The sequence below is a fragment of the Aythya ferina genome (genome assembly GCF_964211825.1).
Source record: "Aythya ferina genome assembly, chromosome: 2".
NCBI lineage: Eukaryota > Metazoa > Chordata > Aves > Anseriformes > Anatidae > Aythya > Aythya ferina.
In genome coordinates this window covers 133,158,505-133,181,973 of record NC_140297.1, presented here as the reverse complement: position 1 = coordinate 133,181,973, position 23,469 = coordinate 133,158,505, and the positions used below count along the sequence as shown (strand labels likewise).

The 23,469-nt window shown below is 38.6% G+C and overlaps 1 protein-coding gene across 2 annotated transcripts; it reads right to left on the bottom strand.

The window, feature by feature from the left end:
• Positions 1–9,000: 9,000 nt before the first annotated feature.
• On the bottom strand, positions 9,001–22,951 carry LOC311432600 (carbonic anhydrase 3-like). 2 transcript variants are annotated; one of them, XM_084511050.1, is made up of 8 exons: positions 22,776–22,951; positions 22,146–22,343; positions 16,333–16,451; positions 15,442–15,534; positions 14,448–14,513; positions 14,106–14,261; positions 10,063–10,194; positions 9,001–9,229 (listed from the first exon to the last, which is right to left on the bottom strand). In XM_084511050.1, exons 1-7 carry the CDS (start codon positions 22,819–22,821, stop codon positions 10,075–10,077), a joined length of 798 nt encoding a protein of 265 aa, XP_084367176.1. In that variant the 5' UTR covers positions 22,822–22,951; the 3' UTR covers positions 9,001–9,229; positions 10,063–10,074. The 2 variants fall into 2 exon arrangements, with proteins under 2 accessions (XP_084367176.1, XP_084367175.1); XM_084511049.1 differs by lacking the exon at positions 9,001–9,229 and having other exon boundaries at positions 9,775–10,194.
• Between the last annotated feature and the right edge of the window lie 518 nt (positions 22,952–23,469).

Genomic DNA, 23,469 nt, shown 5'->3' with positions numbered 1-23,469 from the left:
TATTAAATTTTGTCCTGATCTGGTTTCCTGTATCAGCTTCCTTGAAAATTCCAGAAAGCTTCAAGGCCCCAAAAGAGACACAACTGAGAACCCTCACTATTTCAAACACTCGTGTACTGTCAGGAATAAACAGAGCGATGCTTGGCCTCCCAGTGAACATTCCTGCCATGCATTTCACACCATCTGGCCATTTCATGGGCTCCCACCCATTTTTGTCCTACTACCCATTTTTGTCCCTCTGCATGCTCTGCCACTAACTGCATATGGAAAAAGGGAATACCTTCTGTTTTCATACGCTGTAAATAAGCATTTGTTCCATGGCCTACCCTGGTACAATGCCCATCATTTTCTTTCATGTCTGCTGTCTCTCATTTTAAATGTACAGTCTTTTGGGTGTTTTGTTTTGTTTTGTCTTGTCTTGTTTTGTTTTTAGATGAGGGATTATCTTCTTTTTCCCTGCATTTTGACACAGTTTAACACAACAGTTTTCTGGTCCATGTCTGGGCTTTTATGCTCTGTCTGCATGAGCAAGCAGAGTGAACCAGTAGGAGCTGACATGGAGAGCAGAAGGGCTGTATGATATTTCATATAAGCATTTCATGAGTGCACCAGCTGCCCTCTGGAGCACATTGTGCATTTCATTTTCATCTAAAACTTCTCCACAATCCAAACCAAAGTATAATAAATGGGAGTTTCATTTATAAACTACACTCCTGACCTGAAGCAGAAAACTAACTCAGACAGATGTCTTAACATTAGTCACATGAAAAACGAACAACAAAAAAAAAGCCTCTGCCCTTTATACGCTTTCAACATTAATTGCTCAGCCATGAAGGTCTATTCTTTAGGCATGATTTTTCTCTCATGTATCAACTTGTGTTGCTAGATAATGCTAGCGAAGTTATTCTCAGTTTACTCAGGTGCGATGGAGACCAGAACTAGGCTTTGGATCCTGGGGCATACCACCCTGCAGGTTTTACACACATTTAAAATAAGTCATTTTAAACTTGTCTTCTGGCTGCATACAATCACAGTCAAAATCCCCTAGTAAAACAGGTCAAGCTCTTTCCTTCTTTCCCACTTCAATTTTCTTCACTTGGTCTTCCCACCTTCCATCTCCCTTTCTTCCTGTTTGTTTGGATGTCTGCTTTCCTCTCTACATGTCTTTATTCTGTGGCCAGCTCCACCCCCACATCCTTGCAGGCAGCTTTAACAAGCAAAACCTCCTCATCCATTTTTTTTTTCTCCTCAATATAATTTTACACTACATTACCCAATCTTCTTGTGGCTCTAGCTGCAACTGAGAAAAATAGCTCATGGTCCACCTTACAGCCAGTCCAGCCTTCCACTATGCCCACACTTTCTCCATCCTTGCCCTAGATTATCACCACGGCTTCCTTGTTTTTTTCCTTTATAATTGGAAAAGCTGCAGCTTGATTTCTGGATTTCTCCTGTACTCTGGTCACATCTCTGGTTAAGAAACACCACTTTAATCTATATACCCTCTCTGTAAGTATCTTTCCTTCATACACTTAGGTACACACGTGGAGACTACTCTCATCCAGGAAATGACTTGGTACCTGCCGCTGCTGAAACAGCAAGTTTTTCCAGTGCAGGTTGGTGTTGGATGCCTACCAACCTAAGGGCAGGTGGCATGTGTGAAGATGGGAGCTGGGGATGGAAAGAAATGGTGTTATGCAATATACACAACATAGCACACTTTTGCAGCATACCAAGTGTTTACCGCACTACTCATACTCAGCAAAGAGGAAAAAAATCTATCTCCATTGCCTGTCTTAAAGTTCTTAACAACTTTGGCACATTAGGAAGACACCTGTTTTAAATCACTTTCACATCCATCTATTTCCCTCTGCATTCCCTGGAATATCCTGCCAGTAGATTCCGGTTATTCAAACTTTAATCCATTATAAATGCTGTTAATCTAGTAGGACTGCTCACATGATTAAAGTTAATCATGTATAGATGTCTTAACCCAAGCACTCTAAAACTTACCAAATCCCAAGATAAAGTTCTGAAAACACAGGTGGAAGCATAAATGAAGCTCCTGAGAAAAATCAGTGTAGAGATTCAATACTTTGAGAAGGTATATGTAGCAATGCTACTATTGAACCACTATAGAAGAGGGAAACAGAAAAATTTCTAAATAAAACACCATGCTTTCAGCTAGTTTTAGATTACTTTACCATACCAGCAATGAGTTCAAATGATTGTCATATACTGCTCTGAAACTGTGAGATATTTGGACAAGACACAACATATATTGTTTTCTCTTGTATTTATCTGCAAACTGTATCAACTACTCCAATCTAGACTTATGCATCAGTCAAAAATCAAAAAGCCTTAATGAGATGACAGAGAACAGCATTCCCATATTGCAGCATGTGTTAGCATACCTGCTACAACGAAAGAAGTGCACAGCCTCCTGGAGTGCTTCTAAGCTGTGTTAGATTGGGGTAAAGTTTTCCTAATCATGTCCAACATGAAATTATTTAATTCTTCTACTGTAACTACTGCACTGAATAAGGAGAAATTTGAGGGTTACAACAGAAGCTAAACGATTTATTAATTCTACAATAAAATACATATAAATTCTACAATAGTAGTTTTCTTTTCAGTAAACTACTAGAAGCATAATTACTCATACAAGTAGTATTCTAATGTTTGGCTTATTTGAAGACTAGATAAAATTCTCCTATTTTCATGTTTTTCTATGTTATCAGCATCTTTTTATTTGAATTATGTCTCAGAGTTCCCTCACTAGCAGACTTTAAGTACTGGGGGAACCATAAGCCAGCACATAACTGGGATACATAATAAAGCAATAGAGTTTTAATGAATAAAAGTATCATTATGTTCTTTACAGTAGCTTTATATTGTAGTAATGTGAAATCTCACTGAGTAAAAATGATTGTGAGCCTGTCTGGTGCTGATCGTTGGTAGTCAACTTGAGCACTTGTGCTTGTGTCAGATTTCACAACAAAATAACCTACTCAGCCTGCAGAGATCCCAAGTGGAATCATTACCCCAATCAGTGTCAGGGAACTCTGAGGATCCGTAGCTCTAACTATGTGAACAATGCTCCCTTATGATGACAGCATAAATCTGTGGCATATCAGATGTGCAAAATGGTCTTAATTCCTGACATTCAGGGCTTTTTCCAGTGCTTTTGAAGCTGTAATTATTAAGTAACCTACAGGGAATTATTTTAATCTTCCCTGCTTCTCTTAACAAAGAATTGTTGTCTCAGCAGTTTTACTAAAATAAAGAAATAAAAGGAATGACCTTCACATATTTTATCAGAAAAAAACCTGTAGCCAATTATCTGAAAACAAGCAGCAACACTTTGCAGTAGCAAAACTGATGACAGTGTAGTACAAAAATCAGAATTTAAACTTGGAGAGCCACAGAGGTCTCTCTGATTAGCTGGACTGACAACCTGGTCCTTTTGTCTTACATAAAGTGGTCTCAGCAGTTACAGTATTGTTAAGTTATATAACTACCCAATAATAATAATAATAATAATAATAAAGGATATTTCAATCTATACCCTGCTAGTGAGAGGTATAGATCTCATTGAATGCTTGGGTATCTGGAAGAGCACTCCTGCTACTGATGGGATTAATTGAAAATCTGACCACGTATGGTGTCTGTTTTCTGAGCATAACCAACCCAGTGCTTTCCTTTGCTATCAGACTAGACCATACTAAACATCATCTGCAGCTGCTTTCATACCCTATCCAAGGATTTACCCCAATTAGCCAGGCAGCCTTTGGGAACTACCTCTTGGAGAAAGGAAGAAATTAGTTTAATTTTGTTTTGTGTTGTGCAGCAGTTGTTGCAAGACTGCTCTGTCTTAGAAGTCAAGGCAGTGAATTTCTATCTTGTTAAAAAAATAAAAATGCTCTTAACCTCCTGTTACGAGCCTTGCAAAATTGGAGCTTTCTCAGGCCAGAGGCCAAAAGCTTTCTTTTTACAATCTCTAAAGACCATGTCAGGTTTCTGATTCACTATAAGCACAATACTTATTGTGAAACTCAGTTAAATGCTCTCCTGAACGTACTTCCTCAGCAACTTTATGGTGTGAGGGGGAGAGTTTAAGTTAATTGTTCAGTTTCAGAAGGGGATTAAAGATAATTATGAAAACAGTGGGTCTTTATACCAGTGATGGCTCACAGGCTCTTCAGCAGCATGTGGTTAGTCAGCAGTTTAAGTGTTGCCTCCATGCCAAGGTTTAACATGACACAGGTGCTGCTAGATAATCTAAAGCCAAGTCTATGGAAAGCAGTAAAGCAGAAGGCTCTGTTAGGACAGATATCCACTCTCCTTCTCTTACTCTTCAGTGTTATGCAGATATGGTGGTTCCAAGAGACAAGAGAGCTGTCTGCTTCTTCTCTCATATGAAACACTTACATATGTTAATGATTACAGGGAGATCAATAAAACTTCCCCCCAAATCCTTTTGTCTCTGTCCTAGTCTATGTCCTAGTGTACTGGCTGTGCTCACATTGTTAGTGTATCTTCCCTCAGCATTCTGATTCTTCTCATGAACACACATTCTGAAAGTCAATGCATTTTGGAAAGCCACAAAACTGATCTGATCATTTACTGTGAACTGCAACCATGAAACCTCCCTACCATGTACCATAATCTCTGGAATATTACCCAGTGCAGAAAATCCTGGAGATTTCTGAGCGTTTCCACTGGAGACTTGCTGACGTGGTTCCACAGATTTCTGCATCCATTCTCCTCACCTTGTTTTTGTAGAGAGTCACAAACTGTGGACAATACTCAGCCCCGCTACTGAAGAGTAGAACAAGTACACTGGCATTAAAAGAAGTAAACCCAGGAAACACACACCACTTTTTCCCACAGGTATACAAGGCAAGAATGCAGGGTCAGTGCAAAGAAGAACCAGTCTCATCACATCTATTTCAGACAACAACATGTGCTCTGAAACTAGGGAACCAGCTTGTGTTTTGTGTAAGTGTGGTTGTTAATCCAAGCTGCCCTGTGTCTCTGTGTGGGATCACCAAGCCTCAGTCTCATTGTAGCACATAAAGAATGAAAGGCACAGCCATCTCTCTTCTCAAAGTTATTTGCTCAAGTTCATTCAAGTGGTCTTTAATCAGTCCCACGCCTTTGGTATGCCTTGCCACCACTTATCAGTGAGGTACACTCCTGGTTTTGGGAGTCCTGAAAACCCAAACAGTAATAATGCTTATTTACATAGCATGCATGTGCTTCATGTATGTATGGATATACATTCAGATAGATAGATAGACAAATAGTGCTTTAAAAGCACAGAGTCACAGGTCTATGTGAAAAAGGCTTTGAGGCAATGGAGTCAAACATTATCCAAAACAAGCCAGACATGTTTCAGCTTGAGCCAGCATGTTCAGTTGGAGGTGTGATATGTTCTCTAATGACCATGGTTAGGGATTATCACATGTCCTTCTGGAAGGATGGATTTCTCCAGCTGACAGATTGAAGAATTCAGGCCCAGAGAGCTGTCACTGCTGTACAACTGCCTGTGAACAGGACAGAACACCTGTGCCAATCATTTCTTGTGATCACAAATATTCACCATAGGGTGCTTTATTACAAGGATGTAAAAAATGTACAACAGCCTATTCTAGCTGTAAGGGCTGTGTTTTTGATGAAAAGATGTCATAGAAAAACCCAACATCAGAACAACCAAAAAACCCCACAAGTTTCGAGGAGTGAAATTACACCTGAGGTAAGTTTCCACATGCTTTTCTTTGAAGTGGCTGAAAACAACATTTTCCCCAAGCACCTGAGGAAGGAATGTACATTGAGATATTTCAGTGAGAATGTGATCCTGTTGTCTTCCATGGGGGGAGTATCTAGTAATTCTCAGGCTGATAAAGTGAGACTATGATGGGAACAGGTCTGGTGCCATGTGTACCACAAATCAAAAGCCAAATACAGAGAGCCCACAACTGTTACTTGGGAAGCAGCATAAACTGCAGAGCACAACTGTGATTCATCAAAAAAAAGCCCAAAACTTAGAAACTGTTCCCACTGTGCATAGTGTGTTCTCGGCACAAAGCCTATATGTGCGCTCTGCAGAATAAGGCAACAGAACCAGGGTAGCTGGGGGACAGAATGGAAAATGAATTCCCCACCAAATCAATGTACATCAGGCTGTACAATCCACTCTATTCAGCTGCTGTCACCAGTTAGCATCTTCCTTTCTAAGAAATCCTACAAAAAGAATGAGATATTTACTTGGATACCTCAAATTTTTAAGAGAAATAATTTAAGCACAAGTCATAATAAAAAGGAATAAAACAATCTTCAGACACACTCGGGGGATTAATCTTCCTCTCTTTTTCATACCTTATAACCTGCTTTTCCCATCCTTCTCCCCTTATTCATAGGTAATAATATTTGCCTAGTCTTGATGTTATATTGGGTATCTTGAAAGTGAGTAAGGAGGCAAATTACTAGCCATAAATACATCAAAGTCTGAAAATACAGAGCAAATACAGAAATACATAAAGGTCAGTTGTGTTGCTTTGACTGTCTTGTGTCCTGACTCTTCCCACTTTACCCTATTCTTTCATGTCATTTTCTGCTTTCGAAAACATTGCTGTGGGGCTTCTGGTTTAAAAGCCAGAAGCTTCTGGTTTAGAAGCTTCTTTCTTTCATCTATGAAAAGATTAAAGATGATTTCCATCATCTATGGGAAGATGATTCTTTCCATATATACCTTCTTACTCATTTTCAAGGATGCCAGTGACCACAGGTACACCTGTGCCTTTAAAGTGTTTCAAGCTTCAGGAAGACTCACATCACCACAGAGCTCGACCCAGCTGAATTATTTGTGACATCTGCAGAAGATGAACAGGGACTTGGAGAAAAGGCTATCAATGAATCTTGCAATGTGGCTGAATGCCTCATGTCTGCATTTCTGCTTTAAAGGGACTGTTCCTCATTAGCACTTAATACAGCCGAATATGCATATAAGCCATATAAAATAAAATATAGTAACCCACTGTTTTCTACCTGACCTAGATGAAAGTTTTGTTCTCCCTTTTTAGCTGGTATTTCTGCTAAAAATCAGAGAGCTGGGGCTCCCTGCTTTCACTGTGCTTAGAACTACACCCCCACAGAGGAAATGAGCAGATAGAAGTGAGATGTGTAGGATGTTTTGACTACAGTGACCTGTGTTCGTGAATTAATTTTTCAGTGATTAATTTTTCTTATAGTTACAGAAAGCTGCAAGCTAAAGGCATGGGAGGACTTCTGTAAAATAACAATGAACATGGCCTGAGGGGAGGGAAAATTGCATCAGGCATGAACACATTCTAAGTGCTGACTCACCCCACATTTCCTCCCTTGCTGCCTTCAAAACTCTCCTTAATCTCCTCATACTTTCAATTTACAGCTCAATTTACAACTTCAGTGCCCTGCCGCTCCCATTCTTTAGCTTTCTGTTTTCTTTCTACTCCTACACTTTTTTTCCTGATGCTTGCTGAACCGCTGTTCTTGATGTCATCCATTACCTCAGACAGTCCCTTGGACTTAGGAAGGATGTCTGCAAAACAACTTCTAAAGCCCATCTGCACACACTGTCTCGTATCTGCAACTGAGGGAAAACAGTCCTGAGCCTAATTTATTTTACCTTTTACTAATTATGAATAAAAGTGCTATGGAAGCACCTGCATGAGAAATTCAAATGACACTTTTTTTAGAGAGGTTACTTGGCTTGCAAGTTTAAAAGAGCTAATAAATGTGATTCTAAAGGATGAGGCTGACCTCAGCTTCATTTACAGAACCCAGACAGCTCCTTCACAAAGTGTGTCTGGAAAAGCACCATATCATTAAAAAAAAACCACCTGAGATTGCATGTCCCAGTTTTGCATTTTCATAAATTGCAAAAAAATTAAAGCCTACTCTAAGCTCTAAGATATACAACTTAGGTTATTTTATAATAACAACTATCTTCTAATTCGCAGGACATATACCACAGAACTGACTGGAGAAAAAGAAGTGTTTATAGTATTGTTTTCTCATATTTGTATGCATCAGGACATGTTCTTATCCCTGCAGCTAACACTGTGTTGGGTACCGGTGTTCCAACAGGAAGCTATGCTTAAGAGCTGTCCTGGAATGACCCAGCTGGGAATAAAATACATTTAATTGAATATTTTAAAAATAAATATATTTGTTTTCAAACACAGGAATCACCATAGGCTTTACTGGTATAAGTCATTCATTCAAGTGGAAGTCTACGTAAGACAATGTGTCTAACTCAGAAATGCATACATGCAACATAAACAGTGTTAACTCATCTGAATTATTTCACAATATGGCTACAAGCCATAACATGAACACCACAATGCAACACATTTGGAAAATTAGTTGGGAAAAAGCTAAGAATGACTAAGCTAAATTTCCCAACCAACACACTACCTGTTTGAAGAAAGAAACAGAAGTGAGGACATGGTCCAGAAATTTTCACAGTGAGGAATCTGGAGACAGGATGCGTATCCCCATCAAGAAGCTCAGCAACATCCTCCTGCCCTAGAATGTGGCAGCTAAGAATCTATTCATGACACAGCAGTAGATAATTTTTATTCCTGGAGCTGAATCTTAATTCCCTTTCAGATTAACAGTTTTAAATACACATTGAACTTCTCTGTTGTACAATCAGCTTGTGAAGGGGTTGGTTGATTCATATGATATTACATGAAAGTCATTGTGTAATCTCACTAAAAGAATTGCTGTAGATCTCTTAAGCATGTAGCACATTTAAGATGCTATTTCCTTGCGGTCACATAAAACAGTATCAGTACTCTAGTGGTTCAAAGAAACATCTGAAAAAGATACCATCCATCCTTAATTTCCATGAAGGCATATTACAGAGGATATTGACAAGTATTTCCATAGAATTATTATTTTTGTATGGAAAACTGGAAAAAAAAATGAAAATAAAAACATACAAAACAAAAATTCTTAAGTAAATGTATTTATTAATGTTGCATTTCTTAATGCAGAGATACTTTTATTTCAAGTATACGCTTACAATCCTGCTTCATTGTTTTTGATTCCAAAACAAAAGACAAGGACACCCTGGTCAACTGCTTTTTGATTAGAAGACTCAAACTGTGGTTTCAGATATTTATGCACAAATCTCATTGATAGCAGAATCAATATATTTGCACATGAACAGAGAATTTGCCTAAAAAAAGAAAAAAAAAAAAACACTAAAAAAAATAACTCTTGCTATCTTAATATCCTTTTAACACAAAAAGCTAATTGCATACATGAAAAAACATATATTTAGGATACTAAGATAAAGTCCTCAAAATCCATGTCACTGATTGCTACAACATTAACATGCAAATTAGTCTTTTAATATGGACAACCAGTTGTGACACAAATACAAACAACTCTTCCCTGATTCCATAGTTTTAACTAAGTATAATTCAGCGAATGCTATTTGCAGAATAGACCTCTAACTGTCCTGTTACACCTGTGCTTTGCTTTAAGAAGTTAATTGCTGATTTTGCTATCAATGGTAATGAAACAATTTTCTATCCTTTCATATTTTATGTGAATATCAAATACAAAAAGAGCGATCTCATTTATTAATGTGCAAAACTGGTGCAGCTCAGAGCAGAATATGCTTAATCTGAAAACAATTATTGAAAAATATGGTTTTATGCTGAAAACAACTGCAGTATCTTTAGTTTGTAGCAAGACAAGCACCAAGGGACACGTGGGCAATAGGAAATGCTTTTATAGTTGTTAGTAGCATCTTCTTTCGTCCTTCATACTAATAACAAAAGCTAATTCTAAAGCAGTAATGAAGAGCCAAACAGATTCTCTATTTCCAGTTTAACGATAGGATTTTCCTATGTAAATTTTGCCCTCTGAAAGTAAAATTCCCTTTTTACAACTCAAGGTTTCAGTCTCCAAACATACAGCTGGAGTTCCATCTAAATGCAACAAATGACCCAAAACAAGACCATCTTCTAGTTCTAGAGGTCATCTCGCTTGGGAACAACCAACCTGAACCAGGTCCTAAAGGAACGATGCGCTCACCATCCTGAAATACCGAGGCTGAGTTGGGCGCCAGTTATCAACCAGGGGGAGATCAGGTTCGTTCTCAGCATTCTTGGATAAGCTACGGAGCTTCGCCATCTGCAGGAGAGCAATATCGAAGTGTCATGACGGAAATCCCTTGGGAACAAATCCACAGCTCAAGAGTTAAACCAAGGAGGCTCACCCAGCCCCAGAAGCTAGGGAGAAAACCTCATTCAAAGTTGTGAGGATGTCCTTCACCCCATCACAAGAACTGTACTCACCTTCTTTTCCTAGCACTAATATTCTTAGAAATAGTCAAGAGACAAAACAATGTGAACAGAATTGTGAGAAGTTTAGTACCATCACTTACGTATTGTCTACAGAACTGTGTACAGCTACAGAAATAGGAAGTTCTTGGAATATGTGAATAGAGCAGCCTGTCCTAATAAGCTTCTACTCTAATCCTGCCTTAAGATCTGATTGTTAAGCAGCCACTGGAACTGAAAGGTGTTAAGGCTAAATTTTAAACTAAATTCTAAACTAATTGTTCACTTCTGTGGTGGGTCTGTAGCAGAGGATAAATTCTGCTGCAGTAACACAGAAAAAAATTACTAGTGACAGGAATATAAACCTGGATGATGACTTGGTCAAGTTTTCAGATGGTTTGTAAATAGTGTCTGCAGCTTCACTTTTTTTTGCTCATGTTTTAAATCAAGGTCTATTCCTGTTGAGGGATGCTGTAAAAATTTTGCCCATGCTCTTCAAAATTGTATAATGGTCTTCCTCTACAACTTTCAGATTTTCAAAGGAAGCAAAACACACACCCACTCAAAGATAGATTATATTCATTTGTTGCCACTGCCGTGCATGACATTAAATAGGAAGCATATCAGCTGTGATTCAGACACTTGACATTTCACGTTCTGAATGGCTTACTGTGAAGAGGATTGCATACATTTTTCTGTGCATACACTTAAAAATGTAACCTCATGCATGGCACACATCAAATTGGCTCAAACTGGCTTCAGTACTCTGATGAACCTAGCTTCTAGAGTACTGAGTTCAAGCACAGTGGAAGCAGAACTTCTGTCTGGGCTGTAAAAACTGTGTTCACAGTGACTACACTCATTCCAGTTTATGGATTGAGCTAGCTCATGCATCTCAATGTTGCTCTTCACCATGTGGCACAGCAAAGCCAACTATCTCAGTTTGTCTGACAAATGATATGTGAGGGTCACATTTACAATCAGCATAATATGCATCAGCTGGATTATTCATCTGAAACTGAGTTCCAGATTTCAGATGAAGAACAATTTCAGATGAGAACTGTGAGAGATAAAAATAGTTCATCAGTTTTGGTAATGTTGAAAAAGTACTGTTAGAGAAGAGACTGATGCTTTTTGCTTTGTGGAAGACACCTACACTGAGTTAAAACAAACAAACAAACAAAAAAACAACAAACAAAACCATCATTACATATATCCAGGCTATAACTACATAAAGGTGAAAAAAATTAGTCTGTAATTGGATAGAGGAATTCCACAGTTAAGTTCCTATCTTTTCATTAAATGTAACCTGAGCAGCTAGGCCACCCTCTCTACATCTCACGGGGATTTCTGGTGAATTGATTTTTCCTACAGAGTACTGATTACCAGTGCCTGCACTTATCCTTGTGGCTAATATGCTACTACCATCTGGCTGCAAAAGCATCCAAGTGATCCAAATGCATATGCACTTCAGATAAGCACTATTAACAGGGCTGCAATGGTAATACACCTTCTAGGATTAGAAATAATTAGTAACATGATCCTTTCCTATGAATACATTATTTAGACTGCAGATACTCTGGAGTAAGTGAAGTCTTTCTATTGCACTTGCATACAGCACTTCACATACAGTACTAATTCTGCCTCAAAAGAGTTATCTCAGGAAAGGGACGATGTCCCATCTCTATGTCAAAACTTCCTTTTTACCTTAAATGCTCCATTTTTTTGCAGTAGGGTCAGTTAGAGATCTGCCCGTATGTCTCCCAAGACTCGCTAACTTCAGGTAAGCTGAAAAAAAACTATAAACCCAAATACAGACTATAACCCAAATACAGACTATAACCCAAAGTTGGATCAATGATGTGATTGGATATTCCTTGCAAAATACATTTTAAATCAGAGATGCTCAGTAATGACTATACCTTCCCTAAAAAAATTTGTAGTTGATATTCTCTAATATAAATCTCTAAGTAGATTTATTTTGTAGAAACCAGCCAGAGCCTATTTGTATTTTTCACACAAGTACCAGCTTCAGAGTATCCCATATATTTTAATTTTTGGATGGGCAGAGAAACAGGAGGCAGATCAAATCCATAAACTGTGAGAATTAAGCTGTAAGTTATTTGAATACATTACCATATTTCACCTCTTGCCAGCTAAGGTTCACATCATACCTGAGTTCTATTATTTGAAAGATAAAGAGCCACATAAATGCAAAGTAGTAGCAAACAGATTTTATTTTGTGATACATGGATATCAATGAATACAATGAAATGCCTTATCACCCTGACGACCTAAGATGACAAGTTATGTGTCCATATATAACACCTACTTAACATGTCAGTCACTTGATTAATGTTCATTTTCTCACTGTGGAGTCTTGAAATTGGTGATATCATATCACTGCAGTCTGCTAAATAGAGGAATAATCTCAGATGAGAAAACTGACTTGTGTGGTATTAGGCACTGGCTGAAAGGTGATGAAAGAGGGCATTCAAATTTCTATAAATGGGACTGGGGAGAATGAACATTAACAAGAAATACCTCTTCATAGTAAATGACCAGAGAAGGCTTTCAGGTTAATGTGAAATTATAGTTATCTGATGCTTCTCCTGTTTGTAAAGATACAGACAAGGGTATCAAGCAGGTAACACAACATTTCCATAACTTTCTTGGGTACATGAGAGAATCAACAAACCTAGCAGATTTATATTCTGATAAAATATGTTTTTTAAGAAAAGCATACCATAAGACACATTTGAAAAGTAAAATGTTCAAAAAGATGGAAATGCCAAGCTGCATTAGATGAGATCTGTGGACTCTGGCTTCATTCAGTGCAACATATTTATGGTACCTGTTTATTATTAGACTGACCCACAGCATTTCATTGCAGATGGTCACTTTTTCACAGCAGCTTTATTTCATAATTTTTCCAGTGATTGCCCTCAAACATCATGAAAAACAATAAACACTTTACCTAAGGATGCTTGAGAGAACACAAATGATTGAAAAAATCCTGCATAATCAAAGTTGTTGGTGCAAACCCAACAATAACCTTCAGCCAAATGCTTTAATGTTCTGATTTAAATGGCTGAAGAACACAAGTTAATGGTTACAGCTTTCCTACAGTGGGTCTGGGATAATGCAGGGTTTTGGGTTCTGTGTATGAGCCACGTCTAGATCCTTCCTTAACTACTAGCAAGAGTTAATACCATGAGAACACAGAGACAAGAACAAAAAGAGAATTACCTCTTTTCTTTAGCTGATGCCACAAGGGATCTCTTGCCCATGAGAGCAAGAACTCTCATAAATAGTAACTACTGCTTGCTATCAGTTCTGCCCCAAGCAGCTATAAACTCTTACCATCTACACTGTGTTCTGACTTTATTGATTTATAAAGGTCTCTCTGATGGCTGCTGAGTTGAACAACCTTTCTGACATGGGCTGGGAAACAATCAGTTGTTCCCAGTAGAGGAATAACAATTGGAGAATGATAATGCAGAAGTCATACAGAGATAGATAAGGAGATGGGTCTAATAGGTTGATTGCATATATTAGGTTGTAGACTGCAGTCTTTTGAAGATTTTTGCAGGTTCCCTATGGATTCCCAAGATAGTTTCTAAGGCATCCAGTTCTTTACTTTCTTTTTAATCAAGCAATTTCTCACAGAAAGCAGTAAGCATTTCATTATCAAAAGATAAGATCAGTTTACTACTTGTAACTAAAAAGAAGTGTGTAAAATATTATCTAATTGAAGTTTACCTGGTCTGAGCTGACTATGATAGGCTCTCTAAGTATAATCCAAGTGATGCACTCTTCACAAGGTGGAGTAGTGAAAGAACCATGGTATGTCCAGTAGTCATGAGACTTAGGGAAAAGAATTGAAGGATCGAAGTTTGGAAAAGGAGCTTCTTTCCCCTTAAAACAAAAAAGCAAACAACATTTTCAACAGCTCTAGTTAAGATTAAGTGAAGATTTAGCTCTGGCATAGAATTTGAAAACTATAGTCATGCCTCTTGATGTTTTTTGTCCTGAGAATTCCCAGCAATCTTCCTATTAAAAACAAACAAAAAGACCCACAAACCAAACAGAAAACATTGTTACCTTTGTTTTGATGGCATTTATTTCTTCAAGAATTCTCTTCATCTCTGGTTTAGGAGTTTTCCCTACCTGTAAGGAAGAAAGCATGAGCAAACCAGAGTTCTGCTGATCAGTTTTCTTCTTTCTGGTATTTTTAATATGTGCATCCAAACATATATTAACTATAAAATTATAATGCAACAACCCAACCTGTCACTCCTACCAGCTAAGTAAGATACGTATTTCATCTGTACCTTCTCAACCTTCTCTTTGTACTCTAACAGGTATTACGATCCAAATGAGGAAATCACATCAGTACAGAAACCCTGCATCACAGGTAATTACACAACACAGTTATTCCTATTGACAGTGAATTTTAGCCTGAGAAAGACATCCAACTCTCCAGACTCAAGTACAGACTTTGGAAAAAGTTTAATTCTAGTTTAAAGTCAAGACTTCATGGTCAGATCTATTGTTTGCAATTGCTGATCTCAACACAGATGTCCATCTATCTCTGGTGAATATTAATTAAACAAGAGATAACAAAGGCTGGTATTTCAGGCTAAGACTGCATGCCCCAAAAAAGGATTTTTAAAAAGGATAAGTCCATTTTGCCTAGTAGAAAGCTCATGAAAAGCTTAGGAGACGTATCTGTCCCTGAAATCAGTCCATGACTAGCACAAAAAACAACTGATTGCTATTGGTCCAAGGGCTACTATTGACATTGTGTCCCTAAAGAAGGGAAAAATGCATATGAATTTACAGTTTCCAACAGCCACATGGTGACACTACAGCCACTGGGACAAGCGTGTGGAATATTGAATGCCATTGGAAATATCATGACTCACGCTCTGTAACTTGAAAAGCATGCATTACTGAAAGTCAAGCCCTTCACTGTGGTATAATCCATAGAAAATACAGAAGAAAAAAAAACTCAGAAGTTTTTGTTTTTTTAACCCTGCAAGAATAGAAATGTGTACAGTAGGAGTACAGAGAAGGAATATGTGCTTCTACTTACTTGCAAAAAAATGGCCAAAACAGCTATACCATCTGTTCTTCTCACAGCATCAAGGTAATTACTATATTTTGGATTCCAGTGTAACAAATGTAGCTGGAAACAAGGAGAAACAAATATAAAGAGATCCATTACTGAACTGCAAACTATTAGAGGTTGAATTTAGAGTTCTTCATGTATATGAGAAAGTTTGGGGCCACAAAGAATGAGGATTAGGCCTTCAAAAAAATTAGATGTCAATTCATACACAAATTATACAAGTCATATTACAATTTAGACTACTATTTTGTTTTAAAATGAACTACAAACATCTCAGTGTTAAAAGAAGTTTCATCCTAAAGCTGAAGAACATAGACAAGATGTTTAAATCAGCAGGCAGAACACACACAATTCAGAAGTGATCTACCAATACGTGATTCATTACCATTTAGTTTTCAAAATACAGTAAATCTAGTAAAGAACTTATAAAAATGTATGTTCTGTATATTATTAATCTACACTCCTCATCTTCCCTTACCATCTTAAAGGCAGAAAATTAATGTAAGGCATTCCTTCTCATTTCTGTGTCACTTCAGCCATAATACTATATTTTCAGAAAAGTGTTTTAGTAAGTTTCCATTGCTTCTCAGTAATTCAGTCTTGATGTCCTGTTTTTCAAGCCACAGTGTCTTAAAAACATGGAAACTTTTATTTCACATATACAATTTTTCTTATGGGGTAAGAATTACTTTAGCACAATTCACATTTATAAGAATCTGTAGAAGAAAATGCCACAGATAGTTAAAGATAATTGGACTATTTGAAATGCTGACAAATGACAGTTCTTGTCCCACTGAACAGAAATGAAAATCCTACTTTATAACGTATTTTAAAGTAAAAAGCAGTGAGTCTTACCTCTCCTGCATATCTCACTCCATTCACAACATGTTCAGAGCCATGGTCATCAGACGAACCCCAATGAAAGTGAAGTTGACGCAGCCTGTAGACTCCTGGAAGTGGCCCACCTCTCAACACTGCAATTGATAATCTGCATCAGCATTAGACTCAGGTATTTTATTTTTATTTATTTTTCTGTTAAGAAATATATATACATTTAAAATACTAACAAACAGTTACTGTACAGAGCTCCTACGTTCTCAGAGAACTGCATACCTCTTGGATATCTGCAAGAGCACTTCAGGCAACTACATCTACTTACAGACAGCTGAAAATGCATGCCTGGCTTCCATAATAGTCAATTGAGACCACTGTTTTAATTAATTTACATAAATGTGAGCATCTGAGCTATGCCTATCTACACAGGGCTGGCAAATATGGTACAGAATCTGTAGGAAAACTGTACATTTGTAAAGCTGTATCTGGAGGCAAGGTGATTTATATTAGGTCATGAAAAATGGCATGAGATACCTATGTTTGGGTAACTGAATTAAGCCCCTAATCAGAACAGTCAAGCCTCTGAAGTAATTCTGCTTGCCTTAAGTAGGCACGCAGCAGACGGTGACCTGAATTGTTCTGCAGAATCCATTGATTCAGTGTGACTCCATCTCCACTGGCTAGGCCTATATTTAAAAAACCCATATGAGACACCTAAATTTAATATTTACCTATATGAAAGCACAAAAAAATAGCTATGACTAAGATCAGCTACTGAAATGCTAGGTGTTAAAGAAATTCCTGCAAAATTCTACAGATTTTATCTGCTACAGCAGACGATGACTTCTTTGTTTAAAAAGCTACAAATATACTGATGCTGCTTCTGCTGCTGTAATGGCTGCTCCCTCTGGCTGTGGAAGAGGGGAGCAAATGAGCCAGAAAAGCAATCACTAAGAATGCAAACCATCTTCCTACAGAAGTTCAGCCTGTGACAAGCAATAGCCTGCACTCTAGATAATCTTAGCATTTTTACACAGCAGATGAAGGCAGTGTATTTGAAAGGAGCTCACAATAAAAAGGGAAGAACTTCTCAACATTCACCAAATACTAATCAATCTTGAATTCTCATTCACTTCTTTTTTTGGAGATAGAAGTTAATATGCATTCCTATAAGCCATTCAGCAGTTCCCAGGAACAGGTTTCTGTACATTAAAGAAAAATATCCTTAAATCTGAAAAGATAAAGAATGAAATCCCTGATCACCTCAAGAAACAAAGTACTAAAGACATCAAGAACGTTCTTTAATGAATATTAAGAGCAAGCTGTTACTTTCAAATGCCTTTTACTTGTTCCCACAGTCATTCAGTACCACAGCTGGTGCAGACACAGTAAGAGTAGTAGCTGACAAAGCCATCAATTCTCCATTAAAATAGATCTGTAAGACCAAATAATCCAGTTTAAGGTAAAAACGTGTCATTATTTCCACAGATGGGCCATCAGCAGACAATAGGGCATTAGGTGAAGCTCTGCATCACCTCATGCCAACATATTCGTGCTTCACTCATCTATAAATAGGCAGTGGGTTTTGCTTTGCAAACTTTCAGCAGATAGAATGATGCAAAGATTAAGATGCCTCTAAACCAACATCTCCCAATGGACAAAAGTTGTTTTTTTTTTTTTTTTTTAAATATTATTTATTTATTTAAATTTAATTGCAAGTGTGCAGTATAAAAAATAGAAATATATGAAATGAGAGTAAGTAGAAATTATGGGACTCCCTCAAAATAACAGGGCCTAACTGCAGGGAGAGCGTACCACCAGCCCAGGAAGGCAAGGGAGAAGAGAATTCAGCACTTTTTAGTGGCTAGAGGGCTCTTATCATTGCAAACTCTTGTCCTACTGCTCTTTTTATCTAGGCTTGCACACTGACCCTCAGCAGTGCCTGCTACCAGGCACTGCAAAATACTAACAAAAATGTTGTGTCAGTCTGAAGAACTTGCTCAAATTCTGTGTCTTGCTAAAGTAAAACTGGTGGAGTTATGTGAACACAACTGTCTTTCCTGCTGGCTGTGAAAGCATACCGTGAAAGTCAAGTGGAAAAACACAGGGAGCACCAGAGTCATGAAGTGAGTTGTGTTTATAAACACAAGAAGAACTAACTGCTCCTACAAGATTTACGATCCTTGCATGCTGCTGCATCCATAAAATGAACTGGTAAAGCACAGTGAAATTAAATTAGTAAGGTATTACTGCTCAACAACTGAAAAAGACGCATCACCTTTGTTATGCTTTGTAACAGCATATATGCTGCTTTGTAACAGAATGTGACAGTGTAGAAACTACAGCTTTGTAATGCCAGTGATAAATTTTAGCCATTATAAAATCCTCTGCTCAAATAGGATCTCAGTACTTAAACACGCTTGCTAATTGCAGGGGTCAAATGTGTTTGCTAAAAGCTTTCTGAACACACTTCCACAGTTCTCACTGAAATTTTCCTTGAGTAAACAGTGAATAGATATGCAAAAGAATTGCTCTTGTTTGTATGTCGACTTTGTGCTCGTCAGGGGACAGACAGGGAAAAAGACAGTCTGCCAGAGACCTTCACCTGAATGCAACACCCCCATTCCAGCTCTGTGCCTCTAGATCAGAGCCTGCTCTCACTGAGCTCCCACATTCTTGTAATCTCAGGTAGGGCTGGCATCCCGGTCTCCAGGGGCAGAAAGCTGACAACCCACTTCATAACCATAGCCTCAGAAGGCCCTTGACTGTCCAAGCATTTGTACCTCCAACAATAGCATGAAAGTCCAAAGTTTATAGAAATTCAGCTCCTAAATCCCTTGGACCCATGTTCTGCATTGCTCATTTACACTCAATACCTTCCTGCAGACACCACAAATGATAAATGTGCTAAGAACTGAAGGAAGAATTTAACTTTGCTGCCTTTAGCAATATGCAGTATAACCATGAAGTATAGTGGTAGGCAGCATAGCTACTGGGGTACACAAGCACGGGGATTTAGCTGTGGTATTACTGTAATACCCACCAACTTCTTCCAACGTGAAGTCTGTACACAAAATGTTAAGTAACTTTTTGCAGTTATTCAACCAAATCTACCAAAACTAGATATCTACCAAAATCAACCAAAACTAGAGGGTCTATGGACAGACTTCCCCAGTTCTAATTAAAGTGACTGGGCTTTGTACTAATTGTTTATTCACCAGAAGCTGATTATCAAAATCTCATCTGCAAAGATAAATGAGGTTTCCCACAAGGTGGTACTCCAGGAAATGGTGCCCACAAGTACTTGTCGTGCTATTAACAGACCTATAAGCAAAAGTTCTCACTGTTTACAGTAATCATCTGCTTAACTTCTTTTTTCATCATCTACTCCCAAAAGGACACATTCCTTTGATAAGAAATCAAGAGATTCTGAAAAAAAGCATCAGGGTAGCCTTATAAAAAAGCGTGCCTGCACTGAGGTACTGCATAACTTATAAATAGCTGGAGATAAACTCTCCAATTGCTTGTATTAGAGTAGCTCCAAAGATAACAGCAACAGGCCCCTTTACAACATAAAATGTGAATTACATTAGATTGTACTACTCCCAGAAACTTCTCTACAATAATTTGAGTTTAAGAGACTGTCCAAAAGATGAATATGCAAAGCCTTTCTGGCAGAGAAGACACGATGGAAGTAAAACTCTGAGAGAGGTGCATAGTAATTTGTTTTTATCATTTTTGCAATCTACTAAGCAATTAGGGAATGTTTACGTCTACTTCATCTACCACTATTAAAAACCTAGATGTAACTACAGATACAAGTATGACCACTCTAACTGAAAAATTTAGGAAAAGAAAAAAAGGCTTTAGTTTTCTGGCTAACTCAGAAATAATTCAGATAAAGTGATAGATAAATATATGGGTAGATAGAATGGTTTTGTTCCAAAGGAATAAAAGCTTCATTTTGATGTTATTGCTGTTATATATATTATGCAGCAAGTGGTTTCTTTACACACAAAATAAGTCACTATATGTATCCAAGAAGTTTCAAACTTGCTCAAGTCAGTAGGAGTATGCACAGTGGAATTTGTCCTGCAATTAGCATTATATTAGAGAAGGAACACCACCCACATACTCAACAGACAATGGTATAACAAAAAAGACATAACAATAAACACTGAATGTTTCTTGCCTTCAAAGAGTTGAGAAGTACACCTACTTTTTTTTTTTTTTTCCAGTGAGTCACTTTTTATTTCTGAGATCAGAACATAACAGATACTGTGCAATTTATCTGAAAAAATTTCAGAAAGTTCCAAACCTTTCTTCTCTTTGTAGCCACAGTTCTGCATCTGTGTTATATATTGCTGTGCATCATGGGGAGTATCCAGGTACAATCTCAGTAATTATAACAATAACTGACATTAATGCAAGATATATAACTCATTGATATACCTGATGCTGTTCAACAAATAAAAGAGATGGTAAAGAAAAAAAAAGTAAGAAATGGTCATGGAGGTCTTCCCATATGCCACAGCTACCTGTCTTTACTTATGTATAATGCTATCTGACACTAAGAATAATATTTTTATATAAATAACACTAAATATTACCACTTTGCTAGAAAGGTAATCAACCTCTTGATGATGTAGTAATCTGTGAGTCTTGATAGTGTACTACCTAGTACATTACACATATTTTGATACTCAGTTTTCATGAAACCCAAGTCAATTAATCTAAATTAAATTAGTGCATGTAGGTATTTACGACCAACAAACCTATAAACAAAATTCTGCATAGTAATTACAGCAGTCAATCCTAGTTATATTGTAATGAAGCTTATACTGTAGTTAAATTAGTCTGTTCACTATAGAAGATTGACTTTTTAATACTTTACTGAAATTGACATTTCTTTTTCCTTTTCTTACCATTTCATGTGCTATAAATAATAACACAATTCTGTTGACCTTGATATAAGAATAGAGTGAGGTATGCATTTGATTTTTCTCTTTTATCTTAGTACTAATGCCATTTCATACTTTAATGGGATGTTTTTCTTTGAAATATAGCCAACATTGTCAACATGAAACTTCAATGGTTATGCCAACGCAAACTAAATACTTCTAGCACCTGTTGAACAGAACAGACACATCTTTTCAAAATACATAGCCCCACTGATTCTTAAAAGCTCTGCATTATGAATGTACCATATTACGTCTTGTATTAACTGTGAGTGATGAGATAAAAGATTCTGGGCATTAAAATATTTTGGACATTGAAACTGAAATACTGGAATTTCTCATCCTCATTAAGACAAAATTTTATGAATGTCAAAGTGATTAAGTGATTAAATAAAGTGACTTAGTGGTGATATCTGATTCAGTACTTCATTTATCAAACATTACATGGGTACAGTTTTCCAGTATTGTGACTTCAGCCATATACATAGTTACAGATGTTCTGCTGGGCATGTCAAATAGCCCCAAATGGATTTCAGTCCTCATAGACAAAGCCTAGACTGCATGGGCCCCTGGAAAGCAACACAACAGCACTGTGGCAAGTACAGAAATTTACCCTTCACCTTAATTCATGCCGCAACAAACTTATCTGCAGTTTTCTCCATTCCCTAGGATTTAACCCATGGACTTTAAAAGTAGCCACAGGCCTTTCCCACCAGTTGTGAGGGGCACTGGAGTCACAGCATCCTGTATGTGCCATGCAGGCGCTACATAAAGACCTCCTTACAGCCATGAGCATTCAGAGCACTCTGTCTTTCACACAGGTTGAGAACTATTCGCTAACATACCATAACAGCTCAAGGTAAAAACGTAACTAACCTGATCTATCGAAAGAGTCATCAAACACAATTCTGCAGGTTTTCCCATTATTGAGGATGGTCTTCGCTGCACCGGGGTCGTAACTAGCAAACCATGGCAGAAGGGAGCGATCATAATGCACTTCTTTGTTATTGATTTCAATAGGTGACTGATGGCGTCCTTTGGCAATAGGGTAATTTTTGTGCCACTGGTCTGGTCCTAGAAAAAAATACAGAGAAATATCATGAAAACCTTTTCGAGCTAGGTATGAATTGCACTTGTTTCACAACAATTGCAAGTTTGTCTTTGCCGTGCTATGGAACATAAATAAAATGTATTAGCAAGTGGGTTACTAATCACCTGGCTGTTAGTCACGGCCTGTCAAGAGCTGTGTAACAAACAATTAGATCATTCCAGCTGGGATATTACACACCACACATTCTTCAGCTGAACCCAAACCCACACAGCACCCCCCAGATCTTATGTAGCGGGTGCCTGACAACACACCGGGGGAGGAGATGAAAGGTGTGTGCTCAAAGCCAGGCAGTGGCTAGAAACAGGACGGGGTACCCCCAGATGGTGACCCAGATGGCACACCTAGCCTCGGCCCCGGGCACCCCACTGCAGAGCAAAGCCGGTGCCGGTGCTCACCGTTGTCGCTGTCGTAGCCCCACGGGTAGTAGTTGGGGTTGATCATGGTGCCTCTGCCTCGCCCCAGCCTCTCCCGGCGGCTCTGGCAGGACGGCAGCCGGCCCTGACAGCTGCTTTTTATACCCTGCCGCCAGCTCCATGCCCGTCCCCGCCGAGAGGGACCGCGGGGCCCCGGGGCGGGGAGAACCGCGCTCCCCGGTACCGCCCGCCGCCGCCCCGCCGTCAGGGGCCGCCCCGCATTTAGGGTGCACGGGGGGATGGCGGCGGGGGTACGCTCTGTGGGGTGGCCCCGATGTGTGGCGAGCACCTAGGGGATGGAGGCTGGGGGTCCTCGGCCATCCTGGATGGGGCACAGGGGCTGGAGCACAACGGGGCGGTGCTGGGAAGGGCTGCTGAGGGGACAGGGCTGCTGCTGTCTGCCCCAGCTCTGAGTGGGGTGTGGAAATGTGTGAAGCAGTCTCAGGGCTGCCAGAGCGAGCAGTCCAGTTTCTTCACAAATTTGGACTTAACTCCACTGAGGAGTGTTACAGGTTCCATTGCCTCAGTTCTCTCCCTTACACAGAAGCAGCAATTCACCTGTGCACAGCCGGTACAGGCCTGCACCAGCTGCTCAGCTACGCTGCCGCTTGCCCTCGTGTTTCTCCAAGCTTAATGGTCTTTGTGTGGACGTTTCTGGAAAGCCCACTTGCTGTGA